Below are 13,248 nucleotides of genomic sequence, written 5' to 3'. Positions count from 1 at the left end.
ATTGGTATACCATCTATTCCTGGGGCCTTATTTTTTGCTATTTCCTTCAAAGCAGCTTGAACTTCTTCCTTCATCACCAGAGGCTCTTGCTCATATGTTATTTTATTAAATTCTTCTGTATCTGCCAATTCCTTTCTATACAATGACTCAGTATATTCCTCAATAATGAATAAATGGAAATCCAAGTTTTCTGTAAACTTTTGTTAAAATATCAATTATAAAAACAAAAAATATTGAATTATTTTCATTATACATTTAATCTTTTCTGTTGTTATTGTTGGAGTCAAGTAAGATATAGTGACCCTACAAACAAAAAATCTGAACCTGGTCCTATTCTGTGTCGTTCTCATCATTTCTGACATACTTGAACCAATTGCTGCAGTTACTTTGTCAATCCATCTGGTGGAGAATCTTTTTCTCGATTGACCCAGTGACTTCAGCAGTGGGCTTGATTGTGTTGGAGATTGTGAAAATGGCCCAGGATCGGACAGGTTTCAGACCTGTTGCTCATTGAATCGATATGAGTCATAATTGACTTGATGGCATCTCACAACAAGAACCACCACTTTTCCAAGCATGATGTCCCTCTCCAAGGAATAGCCTATCCTAACAATATGTCCGAAGAATGTGAGGTGAAGCTTTGCCATCTCTCTCTCCGATGACTCTTTTCTGCAGGGTCATCATATTTGGACCAGAGCCAATGTCAATGATTAGGAAATAGATCCTACTTAACTATCTATGCAGTATGTGTCTGTCAAGCAGTTTTTGCTCAGAACTGTGTGCTCTGAAATCCATGCATATCCAGCCTGTGACCTCATTTTTGCATGGTTCCACGGTGAGGGAGATTTGAAGCTATATCTGTATAGACAGACTTAACCAGAACCCATGTAATTCTTATAAATAAGAATATAGTTTATCTGTAATTTTAATTTTTGTTGTTGTTGTTATGTGCCATCGAGTCGCTTGCGACTCATAGCGACCCTATGTACAACAGCCCCAAACTCCGCTCTGTCCTGTGCCAATCGCACTGTCTCTGACACTCCCATCCCAATTATCCCAGTCACTGAATCAATCCACCTCATAGAGGGCCTTCCTCTCCTGTGCTGTCCCTCCACCCTTCCAAGCATGATGTCCCTCTCCAAGGACTGGTCTCTCCTCACAACATGTCCAAAGTATGTTAATGGAGCCTCAGAATCCTTGCCTCCAAGGAGCCACCCGGTTTAACCCTTTCCAGGACAAATCTGTTTGTTTTCCTAGCAGTCCATGGTATTCTCAATACTCTTCTCCAGCACCACAGCTCAAAGGCATCAATTCTCCTTCTATCCTCCCTGGTCATTGTCCAACTCTCTGATGCATAACAAGTGATTGTGAAGACCATAGCCTATATCAGATGCACCTTAGTCTCCAGAGAGACACCATTGCTCTTCAGTACTTTGGAGAGGTCCCTAACAGCAGACTTTCCCATAGCAATGCGCCTTTTAATTTCCTGACTGCTGGTGCCAAGACTGTTGACTACAGAGCCAAGCAAACTAAAGCTGTGTACAATCTCAATCTCTTCACCATCCATCCTGATGCTGTCAATTGGTCCAGTGGTGAGAATCTTTGTCTTCTTGACATTGAACCTCAATCCATATTGTAGGCTGCAGTCCTTGACACTCTGCAGCAGGCACTTCGGGTCCTCTTCAGTTTCAGCAAGCAGGGTTGTGTCATCCGCATAACGCAGGTTGTTGATAAATCGTCCACCAATCTTGACCCCACATTTCTCCTCATAGAGCCCAGCCTCCTGGATAATCTGTTCTGCATATAGGTTGAAAAGGTATGGAGATAGGATGCATCCCTGGCGTACACCCTTCCCAATTTTGAACCATGCAGTGTTCCCTTGCTCTGTCTGACGACTGCCTCCTGGTCCAAGTATAAGTTTCGCATTAGAACGATCAAGTGTTCTGGGAACAATCTCACTGATTTCACATGCAAGCAAGATTTTACTGAAGATTATCCAAAAACGACTGGAACAGCACATCAACAGAGAACTACCAGAAGTCCAGGCTGGTTTTAGAAGGGGTCGTGGTACTAGAGATATTGTAGCTGATGTTAGATGGATCTTGGCTGAAAGCAGGGAATACCAGAGGAATGTCTATCTGTGTTTCATTGACTATGCAAAGGCATTTGACTGTGTAATTTTAATTACTTTAAAAAAATCATAGGGTTACACAATTTGAAGTACAGGGGTGGGGGGGTTGAAGGAAATGAGAAAGATGTTGTGTGAAAAAAATGTATTGGTACTTTGTAAATCAATATAAATAAAACTTTAAAAAAATTAATATATGTAAAGCTTACAAGTGATCAAAACAATTGGTAAATTGAAAGTTTATAAAAAGACAAAGAAAGACTTTTAGGAACCCCCCCAATTCTAGAGCAGCATCAAAACCTTATTTACTCCCAAGTTACTCCATTATATATTTCGCAAGGAAAATAACTCTATAAACATACACAATGTTGTTATCAACCTAATATTTATGGAAGGTAAATAAAAACCAATGAGTAATCTATCTTATAAATGGAAAGATATTTCACAGGAAATATAAAACATTAAACTGGAAGTAATAGTAGTCTTTTTTTTCTTCACTGCTATTTTCTCTGATTTTCTCCTGGTACCATTTAAATGTAAATTCTCCAACCTTCAGCTCTTACATCCACTGACAGTTCAAAGCACCTAGTTGATCCACGATGTAGGACATAATGGAAACAAACCTAGAAGTTTGATACACATTATTGACAGACTCACAACATATAGTAGTCATGTCCACTTAAACCAACTCATTGCCATCGAGAATGAATCAATGCATGGCTGGCCCACAGATAGGTTTCAGAGGCTATAAATTGCAAGGGAGGAGATTGTCCGTCTTTCTCCCATGCAGTGGCTGGTAGATTTGAACTGCCTGCCTTACCCAGCAGGCGACCAAATCTCTACAGTAATGTAACTTTGATAATTGACTGATACACCCAGGATTTTATTCTTTCTTTACAGTATGGGGGGTCAAATGAATGTTATTATGTTGTTATGTACCTTTGAGTTGGAACCAGCCCATTGCTGATCTTCTAGTGGATTTTCAGAGGCAGTAAATTGCATGGGAGGAGATGGCCCCCATAGAGCCAGCTTACAGATTTGAATCCAGTGTCTTCAAGTTGACAGTGAAATCCCTTACTACTAGGCCACTGGAGTGCCTTTCAAATGAAATAATGGAGCTCGGATGACCTAGTGGCAAGAAGCTGCTCTGCAATCCCAAAGGCACAGGGTTCGGGGCCACCACTTGCTCCATGGGAGAAGGATGAGCAATCTCCTGTGGGATTAACTGCATCTGAAAACCTGCTAGAGGGGCAGCTATGGACCAGTTCCAACTCTATAGTATACCACCACAATAACACAGGGTGCATGGCCTAAAGCAATAATTAAAAAAAAATATGATTGACTTTGTATCTAGGAAGTATCCTGAGTATAAGAAAGCTGTTAGAATGCCTTTGCTTTAGCTGTCCTTTATCCTCTGTCTTGTACCTCCACTGTCCACTTCATCCCCATGATCACAGCGACCTCACATTATTGACATAGGAGAATGTAGTACTTACCTACCCCAGTCCCTTACAATTATGGGACCCCGAAAGCCCCACTTTCATTTTCATACCTGGAAGTAAACAATGGACTCAGGTCTCAATCCCTTCAGTTGAAAAGACACTGTGGAGGGAGTGACATTGACAGCAATACAGTCTTTGAATATTTTGTTTTCATTACTTTGATTGGATATTTGATAGAAAATTTCAAATGTTGTTAGCACACCATTTTCATGCTTAGGTTTGTTCCACCTAAATTCCACTGCAACTTCATCCTTGTTACCATATTTTCCACTTGGTAGCACAAATATTCTGGGATTCTCTGGTGCAGATGGAACTGAAAAGCAGATGCACAGATAAGGGCAAAAAAGGATATCAGGCTGGATTTTATCATTTGTGATAAAGAGTGTGGATCAATTGAACAGTAAATATTTCTCATTCCAGAGAGCTGTGATGTTTATCCCTTTTGCAAAACGTAAGGAGAGAATATTCCATAGATTCCTTTAGAACCTTATCCTGTTTTGCATAATTAAATATTAACTTGCAGATAAGACATCTTTATAAACATTCCAAATTCCTCTTTTTACCTTATCTTTCTTATCTATGCCCTGTGTAGGTGGATGGGTTTTCTTACAAAATGCAATATTCAGTCTCATCTTGCCCTAGTGATGAAGTTGGAGAAAGGAACTGTTGTCACTAGGAAGAAAAGTTGTACTCTATCTAGACCTAAATTCATTGTCATCTGATTGATTCCAACTCATAGCAACCTTCTGTTTTCTGAAGTCATAAATCTTAGAGAGGGGATGGTGGATTCCAACTGCTAACCTTTAAGAGAATAGCCAACATTTATTGTACTACTGCACTTTAAGGGAACACTGGTTGGCCTAGTGGCAAGAAGTTGTGCTGTAATCACAAAGACACATAGTTTAAGGCTACCAGCCACTCCATGGGAGAAGGATGGGCAGTCTCCTCCCATGTGATTAACTGCCTCTGAAAACCCAGTGGAGGTATGGGTTGGTTCCAAATCTATGGTACCCAATAACAACACCACTTCACTTTAGGGTAAACTAAAATATATCTAAAAATATAAAATATATATCTAAAAATAATATCTATATATATATATATAACTTGCCAGGGACTCAAGTCATCTCACCTTCAATTATCCTAGGAGGTAGAAGTTTGAGAGAGTGGTACTAGCATCATAGGACCATGGTCTGAGATTCTGAGGAGAGCTACCATTTATTCGCTAGCTAAACCAACAAATTTAGTTTATCTCGATCTTCTTTTATTAATTTTAATGAAAGTTTACAGAGACTTTGGATTTCCATTCATTCATTGTTGCACTTTTCTCCCTGCCCAACCTCCCCCCAGTTTGCTCTTCTCTTTGAAAAGTAAAAGAAAAATTCTTTCATTATTTTATAATCCCTCTAAAGTCTATCTCAATCTTTTAATAAAAAAAAATAATCTGCCTGATTACCAAGACATCCACCTTAAAGGTACCTTTTCTTGAAACTTTTCTCCAGGGTAAACTCTCCCTGTTCTATTCCAATCACATTGCTTCTTAATGCTGCACATTTATACTGTAACTAAATCTCCAGCTTTCTTATATTTATACTTCTTCAATGAGATAGTTATTCTTGCAGCATTCCTCAGACACTAGTTGATATTTACACTCCACTCATTAAAGGTCTCTCCGGGCCATAGCAGGCCTTCTTTATCTCTTCCTAAGAATTTAAAGTTTCTTATAAAAATGAAGACTCATAGAGTTGTCTATTCTCACTATGCAATCACTGCTCACCTATCCCTGTCTTGTATCTATTATCAGTAGTTATCTTTGTCCCCTTCTCTCTTAATTTATGAGTTCTATCACAGAGAACATCTTAAGAACAAAGTCCAATTCCCATCACTCTTCCATATTGCCTCTGACATCCAGTGGAGGGAAGCTGATCCTGATGGATACAGTGCATCCCCTGATGGATACAGTCAGATCCATTTTCACAAGATAGTTCAATCAAAGATGACATCCCAAGACAATGTCGGGCAGAGCATACCTTGCTCCAAATGCTAGCTAGTTCTACAATCTGTCAGGTCTCCTCTATGCTCCTTCTGTGAGATTTGTGGATAAATAGTGTTGGAAAAATTTTGACAACATGAAATGTAGTAGTGATTGGAAATCTATGTTCATTAAGCTCTTAAGGCCTGACAAGTCCTGTGTGAGGACATTTAAATAAATTAATTCAATATTACAGGGAAACCTGGTGGCCTAGTGGGTAAGGAGTTGTGCTGCCGACCCAAAGGCAGTTGGTTAAAATCTACTAGCTGCTCCGTGGGAGAAAGATGGGCAATTTCTGATTTATAGACTCTTGACAACTCACTAGTGGGGCAGCTCTGAGGTGGTTTCAGCTTGACAACAATGCACAACAATAGTATAATACTATGGTTTATCTACATTTCTAAAAAGGACTGAAGATTAATAATATTGTAGTAAGAAGTCCCGCCACCTACTAGTTATTTTTACATTAGACATCTACTGGGTTTCCTTTTTTTTTTTTCACTTGCATGATAGAAAGACTTTGGAAGCAGGAGTGGCATCCACTTCATAAACAACATGCCTCCAGAAACTCTACGAACTTTGATAAATGTCGATGGTTATAGAAAGGCTTCAGGCCTTTTGTTCAAAGGGTCGCTATGAATCATACTCGACTTGAAGGCAATCAAAAACAACAATAACAATAGAAAGGCTAACATCTATATGCTTCAGAGCAGTGTAAGAATCAAATTAAGTGATGTTTTTATATGAGGTAAGAATATAATAAATCCTTAATGCATATTAACATATCAGGTAAGTTTTAAAATGATTCATACATTAAAGATAATGGTGTGACTTTTAAACTTAAAAAAAATATTAATTTTGTTGTTGTTAGGCACCATTGAGTCAAGTATAACACATAGCGACCCTAAGAACAACAGACACAAGTCCTGTTCTATCCTGTGCTGTCCTCATAATTCCTGACACACCTGAGACCTTCAAAGCAATCACTCTGTGTTAATCCACCTTGTTGGGGGTCTCCCCTTCTTTCACTGACCCTCCACCATTCCAAGCGTGATGTCCCTTTCCAAGGATTAGCTTCTCCTAGTGGAAAAAGCTTTGCCATCTTCACCTTCAAGAAGCACTCTTCCAGCTTCACTTTTCCCAAGATATTAATTGAAAAAAATATTTAGACATCAATTATTCATCCCAAGAGGACTCTGAGAACCCCTCTTGATAAACCTGCCTTTGCTTCAAAAGGCCCATTTTCCCCCTGAATCTCTTCACAAATACCTAAATTGTGTCTCTGCATCTTAGATGGTTAAAGTGATACGTTCTTTCATAATTTAAAATATTATTTTGGAAGAAATTACTGGAGTTATTTTAGTATGAAGCTCTCCAAAATGTTATTGTCAGGATATAGCATCTATAAAAGAGAATGTTCTTTTTAATAGTTTCTAAAATTCCATTTGACATCATTGATTATTTTTTAATATTTTGAATCATTGAAATAGTTTTTCTATCTTTTTTAAAAGAGTATTTTTAACCCCTATACCTGTCTCAGGTGCTCGAAGTGACAGAGATGTTTTCAGGCCTTTCCCCCAGTAGGTGTAAGGAGTGACAGAAAGGTTGAATAAGGCATAGGGTTCCAGTCCTTCCACAGTAAGTACAGGTAAAGACAGTTGTTCACTAGCCAGAAACTAAAATAAAAGCATATAATATTGTTTTCTTAGGAAGAGAATAATTACACGTTTGTTTTTCTAGTTAATCAAAATTTCCAAATTTTAGATCACATGCAAAATAAAAACTTGCAGTTTTAAAAAAATGGCCCAGTCAGTGGTAAAAAGCTGTGCTATAATTCCAAAGGCACATGGTTCTAATCCATCAGCTGCTCTGCTTAAGAAGGGAAATCTCCTCCCGTGCAATGAAAACCCACTGGAGGGTCAACTATGGATCGGTTCCGACTTGAGAATATACAACAACAATTTTTACTAAGTCCCGGGTTTTACCCCACAAACCAGTTAAAGTGTGGCTAGCATAGCAGTTAACACAAAACAGACACTGGCTGTAAACACGATTCTCAAGAATAATCCTATGGGCAAAATGTAGAACCAGCAAAGGAGACAGCCTAAACTGAGAAGAAAAAGTACAAACAGTGAGGGCAGGGCAGATGCAATATGACACAGTCTGCTTCAGAAGTGGATGGTAATAGAAGCTAAGCCATACCTTAGAAGGAGCGCTAAGTTCCACACTGTAGAAAATTTCACCCCAGTCGACCTCAGGAGGAGCAGCCCAAAGGATCTGAAAGCTTGAAGCATTTCCTTCAATCCTGAAGGAAGATTCTAAAACAGAATCTGGAATAACTCTAGGAGTAAAGGAAAAGTTCCCTACAAGATAGAAAGAAAGACTTAGTATCATCAGTCATCATAAAAATCATGACAAATTAACAAAACTACTAATAATCTGAAAAAGAACAAAATCATCCATTATCATATCATGGAAATCATCTTTTTCTGATTTTTTTTTCAGCCCTCTAATCTCAGGTAAAATGAAACAAAACACAAAATAGCAAACAGAAACTATTAAAGCCTTTTCTTTGGAAAACATTATTCTGTAGGGGGAAAAAAAATCCAATATTGGTTGAAATCTGTGGAAGAAGAGGGGAAGAGGCAGGAGAAAACATTGTACCTGGTAGAGGTTTGAGAGCTGTCTGAATAATAGTGAATTGGTTGAATTTTTCTGGTTCCAAAACCGAGACACTGGTTCTCTGACTTATTTCCTGGGTGGTGATAATCCTATAACCATTGATCCAGAAGAGTCGACCACTGTAGTACATCAGTGCATTCTGGGAAATTTCTGAAGTACTCCAGGCTGCAAATTCTGTGATGATAGGATCATCCACACTGCCAAAACATAACACCAGTGTGTCTGAAGTAAGATAAGAGCCCTGGTGGTACAGGGCTTACCATGTGTTTTTAACCAAATGCCAGTGGTTTGACTCTACCAGCTCCTTGGAAGAAACATGGACAGTCTCTACCCAAAGACTTTTCAGCCTCGCAAAGCTCAATAGAGGACACTATGAAATTGAAACTGATTAGGCAGTGGGTCTGGGCTTAATGAGACTGTGTTTTTGTTTTGTTATGGGGTTTTTTTTAAATTTTTTTTTACATCTCTGATTTATATAAAAAAAATTTTTTTAAAGGACCCCACAACAAAACAAGGATGCACTTGGCCTGAGGATCTATCCCCAGAGTTGTTATAGCCTATTATCCACAGACGTGCTCATGCCAACATTGTTCAGGATTGTCTATTTTAGCATTTCTAAAATGGTCCTGAGGACACAGGTAACCCTGTAGGGCTTGGATACCCCTCAGTAGCCACTAGCTTGGATTGCACCTTGTTTTCAGCTAAAGACTCCTTTCTCCTAAAAGTCTCCAGCACATATAGGTTGTTTCAAAATTTATGACCTCTGGTACTCAAGGATCTCAGGTTGTATAGTAGGTTACCTGCCAGACTGTCAACCAAACAATTGACACTTCAAATCTAACAGTTATTGCATGGGAGTAAGATGGGGCAGTCTCCTCCTGCTCTAAGATATACAAGAGGCTTAGAAGACCAATGGAGGGTTACCATGAGTCAGAAATTAACTTTCCAATAGTGGGTGGTTGAGGGTTAAGCCTAACCTTAGTACTATCATCTCACTTTCAAGAGGTCAATGAGTCAAACCTTTGCAGCCACAACTGGTAAAAGCTGGACTTGAAAGGAGAACTTGGCCTTCAGTCATGCCATAGACCACTAAAGATGAAAATAGACTTTAGGAGAGACAGGCTGCACTCAGCCTGAAAAATCCTTCCAGGCTGAATGGGACCAGACAGAGCACACAGAGGTACCAGGAGCCGCCCCTACTTCTCCTGGAGAGGGAATGCATCAGCCAGGAAGCCAGGTCACTGACTATGCTAGGGACAATCTAGGATTATAACAGACTTTAGGGTAAGCAGGCCACACTAAGATGAGATTACTGCCAAGCTACCTAAGACTAGAGAGGGCACAGAGAGATCCTAGGAGCCACCCCCTTTTCCCCTGGAGAGCGAGTGCATCAGCCAAAGGAATTTGGTTACCAGCTGTGCTGTAGACCAGAGAGGACTTGAAGGAATTTAGGAAAGGTGAGCTTTTCTGCTACACATAACCAGCACAAAAAGAGGAAAGATCCAGCAAGCTGCCCTTCTCCAAAAGGGAACAATTTGAGTCTGTAACTGATTAATAACATCATAAAGATAAAGAACTCTCACACAGACACAACAACAGCCACACACATACCAAGAATGTCACATAACATCAAAAAAGCAACAGCATGCAGCTTCAAACATTATGAAAAAATAAAACAAGCCCTCTTCTTACAAAGCAGATCAGATTGCAGACCCAATGAATATGCCAGAGACATGGAGCCGGAAGAAATAAAAAGGAATAAAAAGCATCTAAATTGGAAAAAAGGTGATAAAACTGTTACTACATGCAGATTAAATGATAATATACATAGAAAACCCCAAAGGCTAAAACAAAACAAAACCAAAACTACAACTGTTAGATCTAGTAGATCATTTTAGTAGAGTGGCAGGATATAAGATCAATATAAGAAAAAAATCAATGGGATTCTTCTACAGTAACAAAGAAAACACAGAGAAGGAAACCAGAAAAGCAATATAATTTATAATAGCCAATTAGAAATAAACTATAAAACACTATTATGAGAAACAATAATAGGTCTATTTAAATAGAAAAATATTCTGTTAATGGATAGGACAACTCAACATAGTGAAAATGAGTCCTACCAAAAGCAATCTATATGTTTAATGCAATCCAATGCAGATACCAAACTAATTTTTTTTAAAGATAGAAAAGGCAATTGGCAAGTTTATTTGGGAAGGAAAGAGACCCCAAGTAAGCAAAGTACTTCTGAAAAATAAAAAGTGAGAGGCATAATACTTCCCTGGTCTCAAAACCTACTACATAGCCAAGGTAACCAAAACAGCATGGTACTGCTATAATGATAGAACCATAGACCAGTGGAAAAGAATGGAGAATTCAGAAATTAAATATGAATATCTATCAAAAGATGAGTTGCATTGAGAAAATCTGCTTCCAGGTTTGCAAATATAACCAGAAATGCACAACCAAGAGAGGAAAAAAAAAAATGATGAACAGGATCTTCTAAAAATTAAGTCCCTGTGTGCATCAAAATCCTTTTCCAACAGAGTCAAAAGAAAACTTACTGCCTAGGGGGAAAAAAAACCAAAAACATTTGGCAATGACATATCAGACAAGGGTTTCATAATAAAAGTTTACAGAATACTATCGGGCTTCCACAAGAAAAAGACTGATAACAAAATAGGCAAAAGTCATAGAAATACTTAACAAAAGAAAAAAGACATTCGGATGGCCGGTAGAAAAATGAAGATATGCACAAAAGGAGATATAAAAAAAAAAAAACAACTCACCAAGAAAAGCTAGACTTCAGTAAAAGTTCAATTCACAAAATCTTAATGAGGCATTTGCACTGTAAACCCCTCCATGATGCATGAGATGCTCATAAGATCATCCAAGATTATTTCATTGAGGACTAGTTCACTCATTCATTCAATACATATTATTTGCCTTCATATGTGTTAGCCACTGGATATACAACAGTCAATAAGACACATTTAATCCTGCCCTCACAGGACATATGTTGTTGTTGTGTACTGTACAGTTGGAACCAATTCACAGCTGACCCTCCAGTGAGTATTTAGAGGCAGTAAATTGCACAGGAATTGATCAGCCATCTTTCTCCCACATAATGGCTAGTAGATTTGAACTGCATACCTTGGGTTGGCCGTACAACTCCTTATCACTTAAGCCACCAGAGCCTAACTGAAAAAACCCAGGTAATTAATAAATAACTACAATGTTGAAAGATATGGGAAAAGCAGAATGGATTTCTTAACAAGGAGACTTAACTTAAATCTGGACTACGGGGAGTGTCTCTGAGGAAGTGATGTTTAAGCACTGGTGTTTATAGACTTGAGTAGCATTGTACTCATTATTTCCACTACACTCTCTCCATAACCCCTGGCAGCACTTCCATATTATAATTCATTGTTTACAAATCTAGTTTTTGTTTTTTTACAAAATAGAAAATCCTAAAGACATTTATTATTGAGCTCTAGGGCCAAGCACAATGCCTGCAACACAGTGAGGCACTTGTAAATGGCTACTGAAAGAATGGAGTTTCTGAATGGTGTAAGGGTCTAAAGCAGCGAGTTGTAATTGGAGGTTTAGAGGTTCAAATGTCTCCAGAGGTGTCTCAGAAGGAAGGCTAGGTTATCTAAAAATTCATCCATGAAGCACAGTTCTATTCTGGCATGAATGGTCACCACGTATGAACTGACTTGATGGCAACTGATTTGGTTTGATATAGAAAGAATCAGTGAATGCTTATGCATTATTACTTATAACTAAGGGGCAAGATAGTCTTCTCTGACTCATAATCAATTGCTTTTGCAGAATACTCCTTACCTCTGTCCCCGTAAAACAGCTGTGTACAGGTGAATACATTCACTATCTTGAACTAGCCAATACAGGAGACCTTCACTGAGGTCTAAAGTTAGAGCAATGACCTACGTAGAAAACAAAGGAAGAAAATTAGTTAAATGCATTTTTTAAGCATATACTCACAAGTAAGTAATTCTTGTACTAAAAACTTCCCTTAGCCTTCTTTTTGGAATGCCAACCTCTTAGAGATGTTTACCTTTAATTGAATAAGAAATATACATGATTATACCTATTATTGTGTATTTTTAATATAAACATTGCCTTCCTTAAAATCTCCCAAAAGGCAGAAACTATGTAGTTCTCACTTTTTAAAAAAATTATTCTATCATTTTGTATGTGTGTACTGTCAAATTGGATCTGACTGGTACAGGAGAAGATTGTCCCTCCTTCTCCAGCAGAGCATCTGGTGGATTCAAACAGTGCACCTCTGGGATTGCAATGCAGCTTCTTACCACTAGGCCACCAGAGCTCCCTAGTTCTCATTTTTTTAAAATATATGTTCTTTTTTTCCCCCTTGTTGTGTACCGTCAAATCAGATCAGACTGGCACAGGAGGCGATTACCCTTCCTTCTCCAGCGGAGCATTTGGTTCTCATTTTTATATACTAGTACCCCTTGTTGTCAAAGAATTATTCCTGGACTAGCACCTGGAAACATGTTAGAAATTATTTGGGTTCTCACAAAACCCCCCGGAACAGAAAATCTGAAAGTTGCACCCAGTAATCTGTTCTTTGACAAGTCTTCTGAGTAAATTTCATGTGTGCTTAGGTTTGAGAACTTTACTGTCCAACATCTAGCAGAGAGCTTGACAGTCAATAATATTTTACTTTGAACAGAGTAAGAATTGAACAGAGTAAGAATTCTGTGAAAGGAGATTTAAAGAAAGCTCTCAATACTATGTCACTGCTATTAAAGTCATCTCTGTGTTTGTTGTTGTTGTTATGCGCCGTCGAGTTGTTTGCGACTCATAGTGACCCTATGTACAACAGCCCTAAACCCTGCTCTATCCTGTGCCAATCTCAT

General features: G+C 38.5%; 1 protein-coding gene across 1 annotated transcript in view; it reads right to left on the bottom strand.

The window, feature by feature from the left end:
* ROS1 (c-ros oncogene 1 , receptor tyrosine kinase) overlaps nt 1-13,248 on the bottom strand; it is a 169,246-nt gene that overhangs the window by 82,513 nt on the left and 73,485 nt on the right. Inside the window, 5 exon segments of the mRNA XM_006879005.1 lie at nt 3,681-3,943; nt 7,194-7,338; nt 7,865-8,025; nt 8,327-8,541; nt 12,191-12,291. Of these exon segments, the coding sequence (XP_006879067.1) occupies nt 3,681-3,943; nt 7,194-7,338; nt 7,865-8,025; nt 8,327-8,541; nt 12,191-12,291 (885 nt within the window).

This window comes from Elephantulus edwardii, unplaced genomic scaffold, assembly GCF_000299155.1.
Source record: "Elephantulus edwardii isolate Elephantulus edwardi_28Jun2011 unplaced genomic scaffold, EleEdw1.0 scaffold00002, whole genome shotgun sequence".
Classification (NCBI taxonomy): domain Eukaryota; kingdom Metazoa; phylum Chordata; class Mammalia; order Macroscelidea; family Macroscelididae; genus Elephantulus; species Elephantulus edwardii.
Note: the sequence above shows the minus strand (reverse complement) of the source record. Positions and strands in the feature narration are given on the sequence as shown.